This window comes from Xiphophorus couchianus, chromosome 10 (genome assembly GCF_001444195.1).
Source record: "Xiphophorus couchianus chromosome 10, X_couchianus-1.0, whole genome shotgun sequence".
In the NCBI taxonomy this organism is placed as follows: domain Eukaryota; kingdom Metazoa; phylum Chordata; class Actinopteri; order Cyprinodontiformes; family Poeciliidae; genus Xiphophorus; species Xiphophorus couchianus.
In genome coordinates this window covers 5,259,091-5,282,771 of record NC_040237.1, presented here as the reverse complement: position 1 = coordinate 5,282,771, position 23,681 = coordinate 5,259,091, and the positions used below count along the sequence as shown (strand labels likewise).

The 23,681-nt window shown below is 38.8% G+C and overlaps 2 protein-coding genes across 5 annotated transcripts in view; one reads left to right on the top strand and one right to left on the bottom strand.

The window, feature by feature from the left end:
- Positions 1 to 23,373, bottom strand: part of LOC114151965 (neurotrypsin) — a 47,167-nt gene extending 23,794 nt beyond the window's left edge. Inside the window, exons 1-6 of the mRNA XM_028029541.1 lie at positions 23,036 to 23,373; positions 16,833 to 16,875; positions 4,401 to 4,643; positions 3,512 to 3,650; positions 2,248 to 2,426; positions 1,964 to 2,111 (exon numbers count right to left, since the gene is read on the bottom strand). Coding sequence (XP_027885342.1) covers positions 1,964 to 2,111; positions 2,248 to 2,426; positions 3,512 to 3,650; positions 4,401 to 4,643; positions 16,833 to 16,875; positions 23,036 to 23,134 — 851 coding nt within the window. The 5' untranslated portion in view covers positions 23,135 to 23,373. The remainder of the gene's footprint in view (positions 1 to 1,963; positions 2,112 to 2,247; positions 2,427 to 3,511; positions 3,651 to 4,400; positions 4,644 to 16,832; positions 16,876 to 23,035) is intronic.
- On the top strand, positions 6,484 to 10,487 carry LOC114151966 (E3 ubiquitin-protein ligase TRIM69-like). 4 transcript variants are annotated; one of them, XM_028029544.1, is made up of 3 exons: positions 6,484 to 6,703; positions 6,783 to 6,813; positions 8,676 to 10,487. In XM_028029544.1, exon 3 carries the CDS (start codon positions 8,678 to 8,680, stop codon positions 10,361 to 10,363), a length of 1,686 nt encoding a protein of 561 aa, XP_027885345.1. In that variant the 5' UTR covers positions 6,484 to 6,703; positions 6,783 to 6,813; positions 8,676 to 8,677; the 3' UTR covers positions 10,364 to 10,487. The 4 variants fall into 4 exon arrangements, with proteins under 4 accessions (XP_027885345.1, XP_027885344.1, XP_027885343.1 ...); XM_028029543.1 differs by lacking the exon at positions 6,783 to 6,813 and having other exon boundaries at positions 6,485 to 6,732; XM_028029542.1 differs by lacking the exon at positions 6,783 to 6,813 and having other exon boundaries at positions 6,497 to 6,703.
- Positions 23,374 to 23,681: the final 308 nt, after the last annotated feature.

Here is a 23,681-nt window from a genome sequence, read left to right as displayed (position 1 = left end):
CTGCTTGTTTGAAACTGATGTTTAACTTAAAGACAACCTGCAGGTGTCTTGCTGACAGCAAAGACAAGCAGCAAAACCAACAGAAACAGATGCGTTGGAGCAGTGGAGACCTGGAAACTCATCCAAACACATCTGCATTATTATAATTTTACAAACTTTGAAATAAAGGTGCTTATTGCAGAAGTAAAATACATCACTGTGTGGCGTTTTAGTGGATAAAAACCTTCCGAATTCAGGTAACATTATTGTTCTGTTTATCAATTTGGCAAAACCTTGTCTTTGACTGGCATGCATTATTGGAATTTCAACAATCTTAGCTTTTCCAATAAATATGTCTATATGTGCATAAGGTTATACCACAGTACCTACTAAGCATTCACTTACTGTCATTATTTGTAAAAAATAAATAAATAAATAAAATAAAATAAAACACTGAATTTAGGAAGCTGCAATGATTCAAATAAATAGTTTTAACATTTTTAATGCTAGTATTTTGAATTTAGATGTATAATAAATCCAATAAAATCACATGGACTGTTTTTGTGCTGGATCTTTATTTATTTCTTTGCATCTGAAGCTGTCGGCTTAGTCCAGGGAGGATTTTGAGAAGTCTGGTAACATGAAGCAAGTTTGACACAGAAACTCACAATATTAATAAACTGGACCCTGTAGACTACAAAAAACATCAACCATTTTGCTTTGAATTGTCAAAACGTGTCAAACATGAGTCTGCGCGCCGGCGTGTGAACACCTGCAGATCGTCTTTTATTTACAAACACAGATGCGACGCTGTCCCCTGGCGCTTCGGGAGACGTGATGCAACCCAGCGCTGAACATGGGATTCACTTCTCAGTTACAACTTATTGGCTGTTTGACAGCTGGAGAGGAGAGGAAAACCTGCAGTGATGCAACGTAAACAGGTGTTTCCCCTGGATTGTTCCTGATCTACACGGCAACAACTCGTTGCTCTCCCAGTTTCTCCTGCCACTCAATGTTTCCAGCTCACTCTGTAACACAATCGGCCTAACAAAGCTCTTTAACAGATGTAGCTCTGTGTAGTTTTAGAGGAAAAGATTACAGAAATTAAGTCCCATTTATTGTGTTCACAAATTCTCTCTATTATTAGCCTTAAAAAAGTAAACCAGAAAATGCATCTGTTTAAAAGTAAAACTTGATCAGGCTGTAGAATAAACTTTAGTTAAATATGAATACAAACGTTTTCATTTGAACTAAAATAATAAAGATTTCTGATTTGACAGATTTAACCAAAGATACATTAATTGAGTTTTTGTTTTTGTTAGAGTTGCCTTTGATTCATAATAACTGGAACATTTATCAATATTTGATGTATGTTTTCTTTTGATGACTTTTGACAAAATGTAATGTTTATGTTTCACATAATCGGTTATTATGGTGTAAAGCACTTTGAGTTGCCTTGTTCATGAGACGTTTTGTACAGATAAACTTGACTATTAAAAAATTTGAAAGCATTAAAAAATGAAATAAATATCCGTATGGATTTATTTCCCTTTGACTTTTTCTTTAACTTCAACATATTTCATTGTGATATTGTTTGACAAAGACAAAGCTGTGCACAATTATAAAATTGTGCATGGCACATTTTTCTACAAATAAAAATCTGATTAGTGATTCTGAAGAGGACTAAAGTAAAGAAAAATACCAGATTGAAGGATTTTTCAACAGATTGTTGATTAAATGTGGGGGGGAAAGATCTTTATTAAGGCATGAAATGTAATTACGCTGAAATTAAAATTTCTTCTTAACTTAAGTTTTAAGCTGTATGCAAATTTAATAAAAGGGAACTACTCAACTCATGTTTGATTTCATATATTTAACATCAAACAAATAAAATATTTTGCAGCGTTTCTTTGAATTTTTTAAAATAAGAGACTAAACTAAACAGATTTTATTTTTCAGATGACAAAAATATGGATCGACATACCCGTAACCGAGCTGTCTGCACACCACCTCGGCGTCTCTGTCGTCCCACTGGTCGTCACAGACGGAGCCCCACCGGCCCGCGTGGAAAACCTCCACACGACCTTCGAAGTCTTCCTCGCTTCCCACCAAACGCAGCGGAGGGCCGCTACCTGTGAGGAAAGTGGAATTTATAATACATGTGAGCCTAAAGTGTTGGGATTATTCACAAAGAAAAAAGGTCACTTTGTAGCTTAGGTGTGACGGGGGAAATATTCAGGTGTAGGTTTAATGAGAAGTCACGCTGACCTTCAGGTGGCGCACACACCACGGCCGCCTCGTTTCCATGGCCGCAGTCACCGGTGACGAACGTCCTGCTTCGGCATTTACTCAGAGCGTCCTCGTCTCCACGGCAGCCCAGACGTTCGTAATGGAAGAGGCCAGAACCTGAGCCAAACTGGGAGAGCTGCAGCGCAGTACCAATATCACTGGAAAGATTAAATTTAAAAAATAAACGGGAGCAGAGTGGGTTTTTCTTTATCCTTTCCACTTTCATCCAGGGAGATATAGTCATTTAGGTGCTTCCTGAATCGGACTGCATTGAATTAGATTCAGTTTGTGCTGAACTGCAGGGTAAATTGGATGTTTTTAACTAGACTGGAATCAAAATCTGATGGTATTGGACTAAACTATCATTCAGCTGGTCAATACAAAACAAGTTACTTCTAAAATAAACAAAACTGAACTGAATTAAAGGTACCTGAATGGATGTAATGGCACTGAACTGAAAGGTAATGGACTGTAATTCAAACCAAATGAACTCAGATACGATTGAACTGAACTGACATGAATGGAATTGTGCTGAACAATTTTGATTAAACCAAATTTGAATGAACTGAATCCACTGAACAGATTGCCTAAATTAAAAATTACTTGAACAGAACTGAAGGTACGGTAGGTAGATGTTGACATGAAAATAAAATAACTTGGAACAACAAAATTTTAACTAAATGAATCCACTGAACAGATTTCAACTCAAATGAACTAAAGTAAGCTGAACTAAATAAAATTTTACTAAATCAAAAAGAACTGGAATATAACCTGAACTGAATTAAATTAAATCGAATTGAATGTAATTTAACAAACCTGAACTGAATCAATTAACTTTATAGAATTTAAATGAAAATAATTGACCAACTGTATTTAAATGAGATGAACTGAAATGAATTAAAATGAATCAAAGTGAATCTAAATTGACTTGTACTGAACTGAGTCAAACAGATCAAATTAAGGTGAACTGAATGTAATCAATTCAATGAGTTGTGATGAATAGAATTAAGTTAACTAAATCCTCTGAACTGCTTTTAATTTCACTGATTTGAAATTAACTTAACATAATTTTAAAAAACTTATTAATTCAGTTCATGTGACTGAACTGAATCCATACAGAACTAAATCCACTGAACTGCTTTTGGTCAAACTGAACTAAATAAACTTCTAAGCTAATTCAAACCGGACTGAACTGAATTGAACTTAATCAGATTACATATTACAGTATTATTTTATTCCATACCCCAGACCCAGCTGCCGGCAGATAACAGTCGCGTCTCTGTCTGTCCAGTGGGAGTTGCACACCGCCCCCCACTGGCCATTCAGGTAAACTTCAACCCGCCCGCTGTCGGAGGATGCGCTGCCAACCAGACGAACCGCCCCTGAAAATCACAAAGCACAAATATCTGTCTCTGCTGAGTAGTAACAGTTGTAATGAAGACGTAATCATTAAATAAATGTACAAATTAATGTCACTAGTTATAGTATAGTTGCTACAAAACCAGAATATAATCACTAAATCATGCTTCACAGCCTCTCTGGAAAATGAACGGACATTGACCTAAGCTGTTTATTAACTCTGCAGAGTCCCATTACATCATGCTACATGCATGTGTTGGGTTTGTCTCTGCTTGACCCATCGCAATTACAGCAGTGAAGAAGTAGCATTGATGTTTCACAAAGCCAAGAAGTCTGTAATTAATACATAAAATAAATAGTGTCTACCAGTCACATGGGTGAGGTTTTCTGAACATAACCCTTACATCAAGAAAAACCTCAATTAATCACATAATAAATTAAAACAAGCTTGATAATTTCCATTTGCATGATGTTTTGTTTTTCTCAAAAAGACTGGACATTTTTAGTCTCAACTGTAATTTTGTTTATAGAGACTTCAGTATCCATTTTATTTGTTGTTTTGTTTATTAGCTTTGGATATTTAAAATGTCAGTTCCAGTGTAAATGTTCATTGGAAATTAAAGTTTATTGATCATTGGCAGGGTGTACTCACATTAATATAACCTTTATATTACCTTAATATAGTTTCAAGACAACAATATTATCGTTTATCACAATAACTTCTGGGACAATTCATGACGAGTGTAGTCGGACCTGGACGCGTGTTGACGTACCTTGGTGGCAGTCGCAGTAAGCCCAGCCGATAGCGCCTGAGTTCTGCCTGAAGAAGCACCAGGGGTTGGACTCTCGGTCCGGGTTCCTGCAGTAGCTGTGGTCGCCCAGGCCACGGCCCGGGTACTGCATGACATAGTCTGGAAACTCAGTCCACTTCAGACATGGAGCGCCAGAATCCGTCTGGGACACGGTGCCGTTGTAGTATCCCAACTCGGTGAATCCCTCAGAGCAAGACAGAGGCACTGCAGAGAGGTAGAAGAGCAGATAAGGGGAACTGCTGAGGAAGAGCAGAGAAAAAAGATGTTCTGGATGAAATGAAGAGGATTTAGGTCAGTGTGAATAAGAAAGACATGTTGTGAGGAGAAGAAGATCACATTATCCCCATGTCTGTATTTCATCAAGACATAAAAGCTAGTATGGATCATTCTCTGTCCAGTCCCACAGCAGGATTCACCCGATCCACACTGAGCACAATCAAACCCGCCTTAATGCAACGCCAGCAAGCTCGAGTAATCTTCTCTGAGGAGGAAAAATATGAGAGTGAAGCTTAGACGGACTGAGAGGGGAAACTGCTGACATCAAAGTGTAGCAGAATTAGGCCACAAAATGTAGAGCAGTCAATGTGCTGAAGATCATACAGAACCAACAGCAGCGCAAATGAAAATGATGAAAACAAACCCAGAGGAGAGATTATGCTGCGTTCCAGTTAAACACAAAACCTGGAGCAGGTTTGACATCAGACCCAACGTAACAACGTTCTAGTTAAGAAGTTGAAGTTTCAACGTTGCTCATAAACATGTTATCAGTAGCTCTTAGAAACATAATTTTAAGCTTTACTTTCTATAAACAAACGGCACTTTTATTTATTTATTTTTTTCATTTTAAAGTCGCAGGCGCTACCTGTAACATTAATTTTTGACTCACTTGTAAAATAAACATGTTTCCACCACATCTTATTACTGTTGATGTGAGTAGCGGCCATATTGAATTGTCAAGTCCTCGTTACAAGTTGAAACTGGGGGTAGTTGCTCCCAGTTTCCCAGTGGGAAATCCGACCTTGGAGGGTGTTCCAGTTGATTTATCTCACTGGCAAGTCGGAATTTCCCAGTTCCAAGCATAACTGGAACATGGCATTAAATTGGGAGACCAAAAGTCTGGAACTAGAAAGAAGAAAAACATTTAATTAAAGGGAACTCAGTTAAGTGTGCTGTAAGTCTGGAATATCAGCCTTAAACTTAAAAGCAAAAACTAAAAAAATCACTCCAACCATAACACTATAACCTCTAAGAGGTGAAGTAAATAACATCACTTATCGCTTCATCATGGTCCTTTTTAGTGGGTTGTTGCATCTATTAACATTTTATTTGCAAAGCTGATGCAACAAATACAGGAAAATTGGCAAGGCTAACTATTTGATGTGATGGCCTACTGTAAAAACACAAAATGTCACTGATTGTTCTTGGTCCAGTTTGTAGACCAAATATCTTAATGTGATGTAATATGATGACCCAGATAATTAATTTATAGGTTAACTGTATTCAAACTGTTGGGGCAGTGAGGGGATTTTTTTTCCTTTCACTCTTTTTTGTTTTTTCTTTCACTTTCATTTTGCAACAACAACAATTTAGTTCATCTGCATCCTTGCCTTGTAATCTTAAGGTAGAAAGCTCCAGACATTTTAATTTATTTTTGTTGTTTTTAGTTCTTGGGTGAATTCCCCTTGAACATCTCTGGGGATTTTCAAAGTCGAGCGGTAACTGAGCTATGATTAATGGTGGAGGGATTCCAGCGTTAGTGCAACAGTCTTATCTCAGCAACACACACAGCTTGGCCATCCAGGAACGTTATCACCCAGATGCAAGTCTTAAAGCACACACACACAGACTCACACACATTCAAAAGGTTTTGCTTGACTGCAGCAAACACACAAACTTGATCCAGTTTGGATGAAGGGAAGATGGAGAGCAGTAAAATCCTCGAGGTGTGAGAAAACTACTGAAGAAAAAATTGAATATCTATGAATGATTAGGGAGCTTAAAGCAGCCTTCAACATGAAAAATCTCCACACACAAGAAATACGTGCCTGTCCCTTTAAGAGGCGTAGTGCAGGAAACAGAAAGTAAATTAGGTTTTCCTGGGGAGTGTTTATAGCTTCAGCCGTCGTCTCTCAGCAGCAGCACATATATGTTGATATTTCTGTTCCCTTTAACTACAAAACTTCTTGTTTTCTGAGTTTTGTGTCTACAATCTGTGGGGATGGGGACACAGCTGTAACCTACAGGCCAGATAAGCAGCAGAAGAGGTGAGCTGAAACACGTCATCCTTACCAGTGTAAGGACACACACAAAAACAAACTAACATTCTTTTGATTTTTCTTGCAGCTCCCCCCTTTTAAAGTCAAGACTACACTTGGTAGGAAGTAAAAAGAGAAAAGCAATGCTTAGTAGATGTTTGTAGAAAATGCAGTGGGAACTTTGTGAAGTTTTTCAAGCTTTTCAATGTTTTTTTTTTTGTGTCTGGCACAGTAAACATAAAACAGATTGGACGGTAAACAGAGAGGTTCATGTGTTTTATGACAATAGCTGGTATTTACAGGGCGTGGCTCATCCACAGCTCATTTGAGTAACCCTTTGTGTGTATTCATTGACAGATTGCTTCAAAAGATATATAGCTTATGTAATTATCTTTTGGTTTATAAGGAAGCTTGTTACCATTATCTGAGAAGGACGTCGCTTATATAAACATTACTGATCTATATATAAAAATATATCATTTCTGCTTTACTCCTTTAAAGGAGGTGGTTATGTCTGATTCTGTTAATTGCCATTCACTCACTCTTACCAACAAACCTTTTAATGGTGCTTTGTTACTTTCACAGAGGCAAATTCAGCTATAGCCATAAACTTATTATATGTGACAGATCAACACGAAGCACCAGTCTGAAGTCTTTTTGCAGCCTTTAACACGTTTTCTTCCAGGAATTACCTCTATCCATTTTCCCATCTACTATAACGATCTTTTGAGACTTGAAGAGGAATATCTGTAAAGCAGCAGACTGCAGGCTAGTAACAGCAGCAGAAAGCCTAAACAATTAACCAACTCATGTCAGTTTGATGTTTTTGTGCAGTAAGTACTCAAAGTACATTTTTTACAGTAAGTACATTTTATCCTCTTATGTATTAAAAACATTAGAATCATAACTAAACAAAATTATAACCGTTATATGTTAATTTGATATTTTACTTTAGAGTTAATATTTGCTGAGGGTAATTCCCTAATTTTCTGTTGGATTCTAAACTACTACCTATATCCAGGAATCAGTGCAAAGCTTTTTCTATCATTTATGTGCTAAAGTTTTTATTAAAATATTTAAAAACACAGCTCTGGAAAAAATAGAGACCACTGCACTGAACCCCAATGATAACCTTGTGGTTATTCCACCAAATATTGATTTCTGAACTCTTCCTCAGTTAAAACATCAGTATTGTTGTTTCTAAATTAATATGAACTTGTTTTCTTTGCATTATTTGACATCTGAAAGCTCTGTGTCTTTCCTCATTTTCTGCCAATAAATACAACATTTTTGCTTGTAATTTCAGAGACATGTTGTCAGTAGTTCATAGAATAAAAGAACAATGTTCATTTTACTCAGACATATATCTATACAGAGTAAAATCAGAGGAACTGATAACTTTAAATGGTCTCTTAATTTTCTTTACAGAGCTGTATATATTTTAATAAAAATAAGAAAAAACAGGTTAGCCCTCAAAGAAAACTGGAATATGTAATATCATATAATTTAGGATTATGCTAGAATCAATAGAGTTAAAAAATAATAAGAGCAACATACATATTTTATAATTGAAATTTTAAATCTTTATTTTAATACCATAAAATCCTGATACTTCTTAAAGATGTTTTTAGGGATTTTTATGTAATTGTTTTGTTTTGGTTTTCTCCTGGGTTTTTTGTGTGCCAGTCAAAAATCACCAGAACAGCTCAGTGATGTCTGGTACGCTTTGTAATAGTTCAAAAACTGAGTGGAGATGCTCCAGTCAGTCAGCCAGAGATGACAGTCAAGCAATTTTACTTGAAGAATAATACTGAAAAAAAGATTTTTAAAAACCATTTTCCTTGTTTTTGTTGTAGGACAAATCAGAATTGGCAGGTCAGACATCAAAGCATGAATCTGTATGAGCCAGAAAAAGTCTGTCTTCATTCATTTCTGACATTTAGCATAATATGTTGATGTAATTGTGCTTTGTGTTTTTTAGAAATGGCATCCGGTGGAAGTCTCTTAACCGAGGAACACTTAATGTGTCCCATCTGCCTTGACGTCTTCAATAAACCCGTTTCCACTCCATGCGGACACAACTTCTGCCTGCCCTGTATCACGTGCTACTGGGACACCACACTTGTCTGCCAATGTCCAATCTGCAAGGAAGACTTTCCAAACAGGCCCAACCTTAAGGTCAACATCTTCATTGCAGACCTGTTGTCACAGTTCAAGTCTCTTCATGTCCTGAACGTTCACACCCAAAGGTCAGCAGGTCAGCAGCCGGTCAGCTGTGGCAGCGAGGTGCAGTGTGACATCTGCAGCGGTCAGGCTGTGAAATCCTGTCTGGACTGTGTCACTTCGTACTGCGACAGCCATCTTCAGCCTCATGACATCGCTTCTGAGCTAAAGAGACACACGTTGGTTGAGCCTGTGGAGAGTTTGGGGGAAAAGGTGTGCAGGAAGCACCACAGGCTGATGATGCTGTTCTGCAGGAAGGAAAACTCTGTGCTTTGCGACCTGTGCGTCGGATTGCGGCACGCCAACCACGATGTGGTTTCCGTAAAGAGGGGATACAACGATATGACGTATCAGGTGGTGAGAAATGAGGCCAAAGTGCAGCGGATGATTCAAGAAAGGATGCAGAAGGTCCAAAGCACAAAGGAGTCGCTGATACAAGGCAAGACGGATACAAAAAAGCTGATAGAAAATGGAAGTCGGGATCTAACGAAGTTGGTTGCTGAGATTAAGAGGACCCAAGAGGAACTCATAAAGGTGTTTGAAGAGAAGCAGAAAGCAGCAGAGAACCAAGCAACGGGGTTAATTACAGACATGGAGAAAGAGATTTCTTGTTTGAAGGTGACGGCAAAGAATCTGGAGGAACTGAAGGAGATTAAAGACCCAGTCTGTTTTCTCAAGAGGTACCCAAACCAGTCCCTCCTCCCACACACCATGGACCTGTCCACACACAACTTCATCAGGCACCTGGAGGTGAAGTACATGCATAAGTCTGTGAGAAACTCAATATCTCAACTGCAGGACTTGCTGGGTAAACTGAACGAAGAACTCAACAGATTCTCAAACAGCACAGATACATCAAACAAGGCAACGCTCAGGTACATGCAGCAGTACGGGGAGAACATCGTGCTGGATTTTGACACAGCTCACCCCATGCTCACCTTATCCGCTGACGGGAAGCAGGTGTGGTACAACATGGGCACGGGTTTGTGGGGAAACCAGATCCCAAAACCCAACATGTTCACTCAGCATCTCGCCGTTGTGGGGCAGAGAGGATTTTCCTCACGCAGGTTTTACTTCGAGGTTCACGTGGGCCAAAAGACAGAGTGGTGTCTGGGCGTGGCATCGGCGTCGCTCCAAAAGAACGGGGCGATAGTTCGGAGTCCGAACACCGGACTCTGGGCCATCTGGTTCTTAGTAGACAAGTTTGAAACCTTCAGCTCTCCAGGCGAGGTGGTGTGTACAGGGAAAGTGGAGCATGTTGGAGTTTTTGTTGACTACAACGGAGGTCAAGTATCGTTCTTTGACGTGGTCACAGCAGTACACATTTACTCTTTTACTGAGTGTTTATTTACCGAGGAGCTGTATCCGTACTTTAATCCATGTGATAATGAGTATGGTTCAAATCTGGATCCCATGATAATTGTTCCCGTTTCTTCTGCAGAATGAACAGAGTATTTAGAGACCGATTAATTGATTTAGGTTAGATGGCAAAAACACAAAATCTTACCACGTATTTTTGAAATAGGACAAAACTAACTTACAAGTAACTTTTCAGCAACATATAGCAACTATTAAATCAACAATTCTTAAATATTGACGAAAAGTACCAGTTCCAGTGGCAGATTATTTTATTTATAACAAAAAAACTTTCCCATGTTACAAGTGAAATAATCTGCCAGTGGAACTAGTACTTTATTAACCAATATTAAGAAATATATTTACTTAAACAAGCTTCTGTGTCGTGCTAGGTAACTGGCTGGGCTCTGCTGTGGTTGCTAGGTGATGGACTGGGGTTGCTAGGTAACGGCAATTAAGTGCCTGTCAGTTGTGACTCTTCAGGAGGTTTTTGAAACGGCTTGTCTTTCCATACATCAAAATAAATATAACATAGGAGAAGTGTCTTGTTATAAGTAAAAGAAATACTCGGTAAGATTTTGTGTTTTCTGCAGTGTAGAAAATAAGCGAAGCTAAACTGTATTTAAAATGCACACTTTGAAGACTATTTCTAAAAATTAAGTTTCTCTTTTTCTTTTAAGTTCTGGTTCTGATTTGAGTTTTGATTTAATTTTTTCACTGCAAAACCCTGGTGGCTCTGACATATTCACAGTCTGCTGACCTTGATTGTCTGCAGTGTTGATTGTTCGGCGCTGAAAACTGTCTCAGGACGCACCGCTCTACTCCTGACGCCACCAAACTTGTCCTCTGGTGTCATCCTAGATCTGCAGCACGTAACACCAAATTACAAACAAATCCGCCTAACTTTTACCAACTATTTTGTGCCACTTTTAATTAACATTTTTCAGTTTTCTGGGGAGCAAACGCTGAAGTGATTTTTTTTGTTTGTTTGTTTTTGTTTTTTGAGCAGATAAAAACATTTTTATATGAATATTTATTGTTATTGTTAGTGGCTTTGTTTGCTAGCTAAACTCTAAACCAGAGGTTTACAACCTCACAAGAGACACATAACTTCGGCTAAATTAAAAAAAGAACCAGCTATTGTTTCTAAATTTAGATATTATAACAAACTTGGGTTTTTGACAGCTTTTCAGTTTATTTCTAGAATATTTCAATTGAGTTTCCACAAAGAAAAACACTAAAGTGCTAGAAAGATGTTTAGGTTGGAATTTGTGTTTTATTGTTCATCCCACAGAAGATAGAGATCCATCCTTCTTTTGCTAAATTTTATGTTTTAAATCTTAAAAACAGAAATGAAATGGAGGTTATTTAAAACTGACAACAACAACCTAAGAGTAAAAATGGGTCTCAGGTTGTAAAGGATGCAGACCCCTGCTCTAAACAAAACCTCAACAGGAAACCACAGAGAATTAACAAAAGAGCTGTTGAAGCCGTCTAAAAACAAAACTTGTCTCCCTTTCATATTTATTTTTAATTTATCTTCACTATTCAGACTAGGAACAGCCAGTGAGTCACTATCTCTGCTGCCTCAGATGCAATTTTGAACAATGTTTTCATCTAACATGAACTAAAATCTATGCATTTAGTCCCTCGACCATTTTGTAGTTTTGATTGTTTCATATAGACCAGCCTGAGTCTATAGGACTCATGTCTGTGCATCAACCTCTGAGAACAACTCACAAACAATCCAGTTATAATTAGTTTTGCTTTTTTTCTCGCGTAACAAATGAGGTGACAATAACTATAAAATCTATTCACCTCTGGAATATTTGCCTTAATAAATCAATTATAATCAACAAAATATATTGTTCAGTTAGGGGTCATAATTTTTTATGTCTTCTGGCCCAAATAAGAACTAAGTTTAATACAAAGTGTCCAGATAATAACATATAATTGAATCGAGTTATATGAGAGACCGGAGCATTTTTTTTGTTTATAACAATAACAAACTAAAATAAAAATTAAACTCATACAGGATGGTTTGTGAGAAATGTTTTGTTTTCAGACATGAAAAAATGAAATGGTTTTTCAGGGGATCCCACAAGGATCCGTGTTAGAGGCTTTATTATTTAGCTTTTATATTACTAATCCTGCTGAACAGCGTGTTGATGTGAAACCGCACACATATGCTGATGATACTCCCTTATATAAAACAACTGCAAAAACCAGTGTTGTATAGTAACGAAGTAAAAACACTTCACTACTTTACTTAAGTATATTTTGGAGTACTTCATACTTTCCTCGAGTATGAAAATTTTTGATGAGTTTTACTTCACTATATTTCCAAACTTAATTGCGTACTTTTACTCCGATACATTTTCAATGTGTGGTTTAGTTACTCGTTACAAAAAAGCGAGAGAGAGAAACGCAAGTGTTTTGACCCCACCTACTGATTAGCAAGTAGCAAGCAGGCTACCGAACAAAGTCGGTAGCCTGCTTGCCTGGGCTTGTTCATCACCTCCAATAGATGATGAACCATCATCATCTATTGGTGATGATGGTTCACCTGTAAGTGATACACATCTTACAGGTGTATCACTTAAACAGGTGTTTAAGTGATACACCTGTTTCACTTCTCCCATTGAACACAAAGCAAGTCTCGCAATCAGCAGCAGCCACATGGAGGAGGAGACGGAGACCACAACGACTGCAACTACGTCGGACACGGCTCCAGGGGAACCTCCAGCTGGTGATGAGAGCCCCTGGCCTTATTTAAACACAATATACTCTTTCGTGGGTGTTAAAGATTCGTCGTACCGCATGCAGTTTATGTTATTCCTGCCCGAAGATGTGGAAATTCTATCTTACAAAAACTCCCCGTCCAACTTGAAGAAACACATCGAGGTAACGTCTTATGAAATGGTTATAATCCTCCTGTTTCAGTAATTATAGCTTGGTCACTAGACACTACTGTATTGTGAAATATTGACCATAACGTTACCTGTATAAATGAACTTTGTTTGGCATTGTTTCAGTTCCACATGTGGTGTATTTAGCTGAGGCTTAATGTTGACTGTAGCAGGCTACCTAGACTCCTCTGTTCAAGGGGGACAGAAGCCATAGCAATAGCAATTTAGACTAAATTTAACGAATATAGGAAGGGCATGCAAGTTCAAAACCAGGTTTACAGATGCCAATAAGCTGCATTTCCCTCCCAATTCTTTTTTTCTTTTGCATAATGACCAGTTGTGTGCACCACCTACTGACTGTAGCATTGACTGATTCACTGATTTGTGAAGTAGAGTAATGGTAACAGCTCTTTTTCTTCATGTTGGCCGCATTTTCTGTACTATTTATTTTTCTCATTTTCAGCACTGACCTTACTTGAAGGGAAAACTTGAGGCTTACAAAAACTTTGTATTTTCTGTCCTGGAGGGTATACTAAGAAGCTGGTTCAGTTGTAAAGCAGGTTAAGTTAACCTTGTGCTATAGGTAAAGCACCTAATTTTCTTAACTAAATGATGCCTGCAGGTATATCTATTAGCAGGTTTAATTTTGCCTGCACATGGTTGTGTACATTATTTTAAGTGTATTTGACAAGTTTACCAAAATATAAAAAAAGTCATTCAAACTGCATTTGCTTTGTTTTACTTTTTACTTGTACTTTTCATTACATTACTTGAGTACATCCATTTTTACAGGAATTTCCATACTTAAGTACAAGAAGTTTCAGATACTTTAAGACTTTAACTCAAGTAACATTTCAGTCAGTGACTTCAACTTTTACCAAAGTCATATTTTGGAGAGGTACTTATACTTTTACTTGACTCTGAGATTTCAGTACTTTATACAACACTGGCAAAAACAACCGACTTAGTACCCGCTAAGCTAACAACTGCTGTGTATCAGAGGATGATTATTGGCTCAGTCAGTCATGTATGACTCTAAATTTAAAGATGGTTTTTCTTACAACCTCCTAACACAATTACAAAGTCACCAAATTTAAATATCTCGGGGTGCAACATTGATTCAGATTTGAATATAAGAAACTCAAATGATTAAACTCAGCTTCATAACTTTTAAACGTATTACCTCTCACGCAGATTTACGTTTATGCATGTCATGATTTTGTTCTATATGTCCTGCTGTGTTACATTTTTCTGGTCAAGCTGGTAATAATGTTCTTAGACTTCTTGACTCTAAAAATCCAGAAAAAAAGTTACTGGGCTTTGAAAATATTAGATTATTTTGTAATATGTCTTAGTTATAAACTTGCAAATGGTTCTCTGCCGATGTACTAAGTTGATTTGATCAATGAGAATATAATCTGCAATACCATTTTGTTAACAGGCAATTTTCTATGTTTTTATTATGTAACCTGTCAAGGGAATGCAGATCTATAATCTATAATCTGGTACGTTAACGGTGCATTAAATGGTAATATTGACGTTTGAGCTGCGTACTGACCCTTTTTAATAAAGTTCACCATTATTATTAAATGACAACTCATAACAGTGAAATCAAGAATAACTGGGGTCTAATTTAAAATTGAGCACAGACAAAAACTTAAATAAGATTCAGAGAGATCGCTCACTTTATACTTGCATTTTTGTGCAAATCTGTGAAATAAAATTTTTTATTCACCAGTTCCTCCTCCAATTAAGCTTTAATGTCTGAAGGAAATCCCAACTTTTCAATATCTAACTTGATTAGAGATTAAAGAAAACACCAGGATGAGGATTATCATGTTGACCAATCTAATCAGCAAAGCTGTTTTTATTTGTCTTGAATCAGTTTTGATGTAAAAATCCACAGAGTGCAGAGAAAGGTTTCCAGACAGCAACTCCTAATGCTCCACATATGGCGCTTCTGAAATGCAAGTTAAATATTTTACACAGAGGTAAATGTTTGCAAACGTTGCCATCTTCATTAATAATTTATCTTTAACTGTAAGTTAACGAAGCACCGGGATTTAAAATATTCAACAACTTAAGCTCTCTGAAGTCAGGTAAGTAGTTGTAAAAAGGCTGTCGTCAATTTTTTATGATTAAAAGTACATGTTAAAGTTAATAAGGATTTGGTCAGGATTAGTAGATGCTGTAGTTTGATCTTTAAATATTTGTTTTCATTTTAATATTAATCATAATAATCCACCTGGTTATGTTTGTCTTTTTCCCTAAGCCCTCTTAATATTAATGCATGGAGACTTCAGCATGTCGCCTAATAAAAAATACACAAGAAGCTCTAAATTCTTAATATAAAATAGATATTTCAGTGTCTGATTGTTTCTGTTTGGGTTTTTTGGTTTAGTTTGCATCTTTCAGTTCATGTTGCATCATTTTTAGGTGTCTAATCGTAGTTTTTTTTATATTTGTTACATTTTAGGGTAGATTTGAAAAAAAAATAAAACAAGTGGAGTTGATTTGATTTGTTTGGACAGACTAGAACATCTTTAATATTAACATCATTTTAGATTCTCCCACTGTTTAAAGGAGGTTTAAAATTCATCTACAGGACCCAAGTACTTTAAAACAGGCATAACATGTAGTAAATTTATTTTAATTATGTTTGAACACTTAAGGATTTTATTGTTTGTTGTATTTTATGATTATTAATAATCACTTTTATTTGAATTTACATTTTTATGTCTATACCATCTTCATTTCTATAAGAATATCATACATATTTGTGCCTAATCCTTGACTATATCTTATATTTATCTTTACCAAACTATACTGAATTTAAATAAAAAGCTCTGCTCGTATTTTGCTCTATAAAACGTTTTTTATTAGCTCAATTTTAATAACTTGTAAAGCCAAAACCAAAATCCAGCCTGTGTGTCTCTCTGCATCAACAATAACCAATGTTTTCTACATTTTGCTTCCTCTCTCATCGTTTCTGCCTCATTCAGCCTCTTTTATTCGTCTCAACACCCGCCGCGCTCCTCTCTGCCACGACAGCCATATTCTGCCCATCGCCTTGGGAACGCTCAGCCTCCCAGCTCTCATAATCCATTTCCCAGCCACAATGAGCGTTTGATACGGTTCACACTCGCAGGCTTGGAGTCCGCGTGTGTGTGTGGCAAAGGCGTTTTCCTCACAGAAATTAAACTAATAACCAAATTAGGTCATTTACAGCAGGTTTTAATAGATTTTTGTTCACGTTTTGACCTGCTCAGGTGCTGAAGGGGTTTCTGAAGAGTGCCGAGGCATTCCCATGACGGGAAGGCCGAAGCTGCTGATGGATGGTGGGTTTGGAAAAGCATTAAGCCTGAATTTCCCTCGTTTATCAACGTGGCATAAAAACACAGATATTCACCCCACCCCCACCGTCGTCAGCATTATGGCTCCCAATCTTCTCAGAGACGCACAGGAAAGAAATTGAATGAGGGGTGAAGAGGGGTGCAGGCCGTGAAGGCGGGGCGATTTAAGACATGGAGATGTGCTTTTATGCTGTCCGAGTCAGAATGTGGGATAAAATGGAGAGAAGGGCTGAAAGAGTAAAGCGTGATGGCGTAGGAGAAGCAGGTGGAGAAGTGGAGGCTTCACTTCCCGCCTACCTGAGTTCTGCACCTCGTTGAGGTAGCTGTCCTGAGCCACCATCTGCAAAAAGAGACGCAACATTAAACAGGCTCATCTGGATTATCCCTTTGTAAGAAAAGAACAGAACATGGCTTGTTGTACATAAACTTATTCGCTGGCAGAAGAGAAAGTAAAAATAGTTGCATCTCTTGTGGAAAATTCACAATTTGCACATTTTTGTTCTTCTATTTTTATTTTAAAAAACAAAAAAAACCAGCCCAAGCGTTTCAACAAACAATCAAGTAATTTCTTTGCAATAACCTTATGTTACGTCACAGTTGGCGGGCTTTGTGCCGTTACCCAGCAACCAAAACAGAGCTCCAGCACGTTTGGTCAGCTGGCTATACCGCTGCATGTGCTGTATAATGGCAACAAAACAAGTGTTTTGTTGCCGACATACTATCAAGAAACCACTTTCTGCATTCTTGCTGGTTGTGCAGGAGACTCTACTTCTGCTTTTCAAAGATTTACAGTGGTATAATTGTCATTCACCTGCAGTCTGCACAGATTTTGGCTGACCCTCGACCTGTACAAGTCCTGGATGGAGGGAAGGTCAGCCATGTTGGTTCTTCTGTTAGGTTTCTATTAACTTTTCATTGAAAAAGCTCCGGAAGCTTTTACTATTAATTTGTGAATGAGTTTCAGTTCAGGTGAAAACTTGACAAGCCATGTCTGTATAAACACTTAATGCACACAATAAGGACACTCACCAGTACTGGGTAGCATGAGATGTTACATGACTTAGATTTTATTTGTGAGATCAGGATACAAACACAGGAGGACACACTCGCCTCTGTGGAATAACTGCAGCAAGGCCGAAGAAATACAACCTGCTTCACCTTCACATGGATGATCTCTGCTGCCCGTTAACTCCTCTTCTTCGCTCAACATCGACACACTGCACAATATAATATTTTATATTATTATATTTATATCAACAGTTATATAAATTCAGACACTGGGATTGGACTTGAACTCAAGCATCCAAAATTGGACCAGTTTGAGAACCGTTAGCATCTCAGCCATTGTCATTTAAATCAACTGTTGGTACATGCAGCAGTGCACACCATTCTGTTGGCCACTTATATTACTGGCTTGCAGGAGATCATTGCTTGGCGCTTTAAATATAAGAGCCTGTTGCAGGGCCAGATCCAAGGGTGTCCTCTAGGGGGCCTAACACCCGGTCACACTGTATTTACTTTTATTAAGAACACGTTGGCAAATTCAATTTAATCAATTGTGATTTAGAAGCCCAAACATCAAAAAGATGAGATGAACTTTGCTTCAAACAGAAGCGACTCAAACTGGGAGAGAAGTGGAGAATATCTCAAGAGCTCCCAGTACCGAACACAAGTCCTGGTGGCTCATTCTTCACTTTCCTCAGAAAGCAGAATTGAATCGTTGAATATCCTCCAATCCGACTTAACAAAACTCCAGTTCTAAGTTTCCAAACTGCTGGAAATTGCTAAGGTGGTTGCTATAGTTAGCTATGCTAATCGCTGATAAAAGTTGGCAAAGAACGTTTAAAATGTCACCATCTGGACCAGACTTTAGAAAGGGCCATAATGTTTTTATTGAATGCATGTTTTGCAGACATTGTACTTTACATCAGAGTTACAGGCGCATATTTTGAGACTTTTATGAATATAAACAATCCTCAGGTATTTGAAAATTATGAAGTTATAGTATTTCTTTTTGGAAACAACCAAGAGCTACTGGCCAAGAGACGTGTTAAACCTACCATCAAATGTTGGTGTCATCAGTTCATATCTAATCATGTAGACTCCTACCTACTAATTTACTGTAATTAGCATTAGCAAAATATTATTTCTTTAGTACATAGGGCATCAAAACAGTTTTCCACATCCCTCTAAACCCGGCCCTGGTCACCATCTTGACTTTGTTTCACTAAAATAAGTAAAACTGCTGTTTTATTGAGTTGCGTGTTGTGACTTTCCTCAATCACTCATATACACAGCTGGTTTTAGGGTATTTTCTGACCTCGTTAGCAACATTTGCACCCCAGTAAAGCTGAGAGGTTGACAGCAGCTGCCATTTTTAAACTACTGTGTCATGATGCCCTGCATCTCCATGTTTACTCTCAGTCGTCTATATACAGATTGAACTTCTCACTGGCAAAATGTTAATACAGACATGAAATGATGGTTCTAAGGCTTGTTATGTAATTATCAGTCTTAAAATATTAATACAACCGAAGATATAGACACAAACAGTTGCATGGCAGTAACTATGCCTGTGATGATAAATTTTGCTGGATGATAAATTGTCCCAGAAATTATATTATAAAACGATAATATTGTTGTTTTCAGACCATTTTCAAGTAAAATAATAATAATGGCATAATGATGCAAGTTCAGCCTCTCAAAAATAATTTTGTAAAGAAAACTTAAGACTGGAACTGGAAGATACTTTAAACATCCCCCACCCCCAAAAATAAACAAAAACAATAAATAAAACTGAAGTAATAAGCACACAAAATCAAAACCATAAATAAAATGGATTATAAAATATCTGCCCTCCAACATGGAAATTACCGAAATCATTTTAATATATCGTGATTAATTGTTTGCATGTTTTCATATTCGTCTAAAACACCAAGACAAAAACACCACTTCATGTTAAAGTAAAAGATTTTATATTGATATCAACAGTTGTATAAATTCAGACATTGGGATTGGACTTGAACTCAAGCATCCAGAATTGGACCAGTTTGAGAACCGTTAGCATCTCAGCCATTGTCATTTAAATCAACTGTTGGTACATGCAGCAGTGCACACCATTCTGTTGGCCGCTTATATTACTGGCTTGCAGGAGATCATTGCTTGGCACTTTAAATATAAGAGCCCGTTGCAGTCCAAGAACTCATTTGTGATGCTCATAATGTGCAGCTCTAGCTGATACCAAAGATTTTTTCTGTTTCTCCTAAATGCCAGACAAGAAAAACAATAAAGTTTGAGTCTTCGCCTCGTCACCGTGCAATCATTTTCTAGCTCTACATCATTTCAAATATTCTACAAACCCAAGCTGCAAAGGTTTCCCAGAGGAAACCACCGTATCTAATGATTTCGAGCGGGAACAGGTGACCTGTGATCGTAAAACACGGCTCCTGTTATCTCCATTCGTGTCAATCCCTCGGCTCGATTACGGCGGTAATCTGTTGTGATGTCTCACAGCTGCGCCCACTGTACCTCCATGCAAACATGCAAACCACCTTCTGCAGAGACTACTAACCTACAAGCACATCAGGGAGGAAGAACCAAGAGAGAGGTGAAGGATCTGAGCTGTTCATCACCTTATTTTCATGATTATATTAAAGGTGACCCATTATGCTTCCTTGAACAGGTTAGGATGGGTCTATGGGCAACAAAACATGTTTGTTACATTTTTTGCACAAAGTCATGCTTAGATAATGAGATTTTATTCTGCTCCGTTCAGCCTTTTTTGAGTTTCTTTTAGAATGGTCTGCTTTTAGGGCCTCTTGTCACTTTAAATCCAAATAAACTGCTGCTGGCCACGCCCCCAACTCAACACTCACACGTTTAAAAAAAAATGGCTGCAAACTGATGAGCAATTATACACCCATACATCTTTGAAAACAACAAACAGCAAGTGGTTTCTGAATGGTAAGTCAACAACAAAACACTTTTCTTTTTCCAGCAGCCATTGTACAGCACCTACACATGGTGGAGCACTTGAGTGTGAGTTGCTTGAGTTGATAGGTAACGGGCAGAGCTCCAAGGTGGTTGCTAGGTTACGGGCTGGGTTTCAGGGTTGAAGGTGAGGGGCAGTGACCTCTGATTTGTGACTTAACAATTAGGAGTCTTTTGAAACAGCTCCTTTTCCAGACACCAAAAGCATTTTTTTTGTAGAGACCCAAATGAAAAGCATTTTTATGAATTCTGCATAAAAGACTCCTTTAAAGGGAAGCATTTTAAAACATATCTATCAACAACAAGAGCAAGGGCAGTATTATGCTAAATTTAGCATGAGATGTTAAGCTTTACATTATGGTATAATGTTATTCTCTCGGCAAAAACATACCTGGAGTGTTGCCTTGATTCTTTCATGCATGTTTGAGAAATTATTTAAAGAATCAGTATTGTGTTTTCCAGGAACATAAGGCCATTTTATAGCACAATCAAGTAACTGTGTTACCTTCAATTGTTATAAAGATGCTGTGTATATCATGACTTCCTGAATTTGTAGTTTCAGAAAGAGCAGGAGTTTTTCAAGAGACAGGGGCCCAATTTCCATCCATTCATCCATTTTCTTCAGCTTATCCGAGGTCGGGTCGCGAGGGTAGCAGCTTCAGAAGGGAGGCCCAGACTTCCCTCTCCCCGGCCACTTCTTCCAGCTCTTCCGGGGGAATCCCGAGGCGTTCCCAGGCCAGCCGAGAGACATAGTCCCTCCAGCGTGTCCTGGGTCTTCCCCGGGGCCTCCTCCCGGTGGGACGTGCCCGGAACACCTCACCAGGGAGGCGTCCAGGAGGCATCCTGACCAGATGCCCAAGCCACCTCAACTGGCTCCTCTCGATGTGAAGGAGCAGCGGCTCTACTCTGAGTCCCTCCCGGATGACTGAGCTTCTCACCCTATCTCTAAGGGAGAGCCCAGCCACCCTACGGAGAAAACCCATTTCGGTCGCTTGTATCCACGATCTCGTTCTTTCGGTCATGACCCAAAGCTCATGACCATAGATGAGGGTGGGAACGTAGATCGAACGGTAAATCGAGAGCTTCGCTTTTTGGCTCAGCTCTCTCTTCACCACAACGGACCGGTACAGCGCCCGCTTGACAGCAGACGCTGCGCCAATCCGCCTGTCGATCTCCCGCTCCCTTCTTCCCCCATTCATGAACAAGATCCCGAGATACTTGAACTCCTCCACTTGGGGCAGGACACCCCCCCTGACCCGGAGAAGGCACTCTACCCTTTTCCGGCTCAAGACAATGGCCTCGGATTTGGAGGCACTGATCCCCATCCCGGCCGCTTCACACTCGGCTGCGAACCGCTCCAGCGAGAGCTGCAGATCACGATCTGATGAAGCCAAAAGGACCACATCGTCTGCGAAAAGCAGAGATGAGACCCTAAGGCCCAATTTCAAGATGTTAAATTACAATGTGAAATTTATTTTAAGTCCTGTTTGATAGCATTATTATGACAACTGAAGGTAATATACTTACTTGATTGTGCTATAAAATTGTGCCTGGAAAATACGTAACACTGCCCCATTAAAGTCTTAACTGTTGCTCTGACTGTAAATGTGGACATGTTTTTGAAAGCAGCTATTTTCCAGTAACCAATTTCTAACCTTTAAGGATTATGAATGTTTTCTTCCCTTTCCCTTTTTGAAGAGTCAAATCATGTGTATAACCCAATGAACATAAATTTATTGACACTCCAGTGAACTGGAAACTGCAAAGTTTAAATTAAGAAATTATTCAATTACATTTATTTATAGAAATTGTTTGATTTGCAGCTCAAGGGAAATTAAAAAAAAAATAATCATTATTTTGTGTAAATCAGTGAAAATAGCCACGCGGCATCTGACAGCAGCACCTGTTCCCCTGCGGTTCTTCTGGGTTAACTTGTCCAGCTTTGACCAAATCGCTGTGACAAGCTTCAACCAGGCGTGCTGGGTTCATCTCTGCAACACCTGCGTGGACCAGAGGAGCCACCGACGGCTCCGTGTCATGAGATCCCCTCCGCTGGAGGAGGAGGAGGAGGAGGAGGAGGAGAGTGGAAGGAGGTGTGCCAGCTTTCTTCTGCCACCGTGCATGCATGAATTTGTGCGTGCGGCGCAATCAATAAAGTCTGTTTAATTAAGCTGTGAAACATGCCACCAGTAGCTGGATAAAATGCGGCTCTGCTGCTTGTTAACGCCCCGATATGCACCTGCTTTGTTGGGAACACCTCCCGCATGGATCAGCAGTGGATGTGTTGTGTAAAAAAACAACACATAATGCAAACAACATCTCAGTTATCAGCCTAATTGAGATGGGGTTGTATTAAAATAGGGGTGGAGGTAAGTAGAGCGTGACTATCTCGGGGTAAATGGTATAAAAAAAAAAAAGAGCAGAGCGTTTAAAAAAAAAAATCAGGCCATATTGGGATGAAAGAAATGCACCTCATCATCTTCAAGCAGTATACAGTCGCCCCTACGTACCTGCGCAAACAGCGGCAGCCAGAGGCAGGCGCTTCCGATCAAGCTTAACATCTCCCGGCTGGTGAGATCCATCCTTCCCGCCCGGTGTGTCCGTGTCATAGCCGCGGATCCTCTCCCATCTCTGGCTCCAAACCTGTCCGGGAAGGTGCCGAAGCGTCGTCCTTCCTGCGCTCCAGCTGCTGCCGGAAATTAAGTAAAATAAAAATATCTGTCTGTGCCGTGCAGAGTGAGGATGTAGCTGTGGGAGGTTCAGGGTGCGGCACTATGAACGGGAGGGAAAACACACACACAGACGTCCAATAGTGTTGAGATCTGCAAAAAGCTCCCCCACCACCTCTTTCTCTCTCTCTCTCTCTCTCTCTCTCTCTCTCTCTCTTCTCTCCCCACGGGTGGGGAGAGAAAGTGATTGATTCCTGCGTGTTTGTCACTTCATCTCATGCGGTGCTGCCCAAATAACCGGAGCTCTTCTGTTGTAAATGCAGTAAAATCAGCGCTCCACTCCGGTCAGTCATCAGCAGAAAACATAATAATAAATCACTTTCCTCCCACATTTAAAATTACACACCGATGCATGGCTTCATTTATTTATTTATTTATTTGTTTTACAGTTTAAGATCTTAAAAGCGTGGCGTGCATTTGTATTATT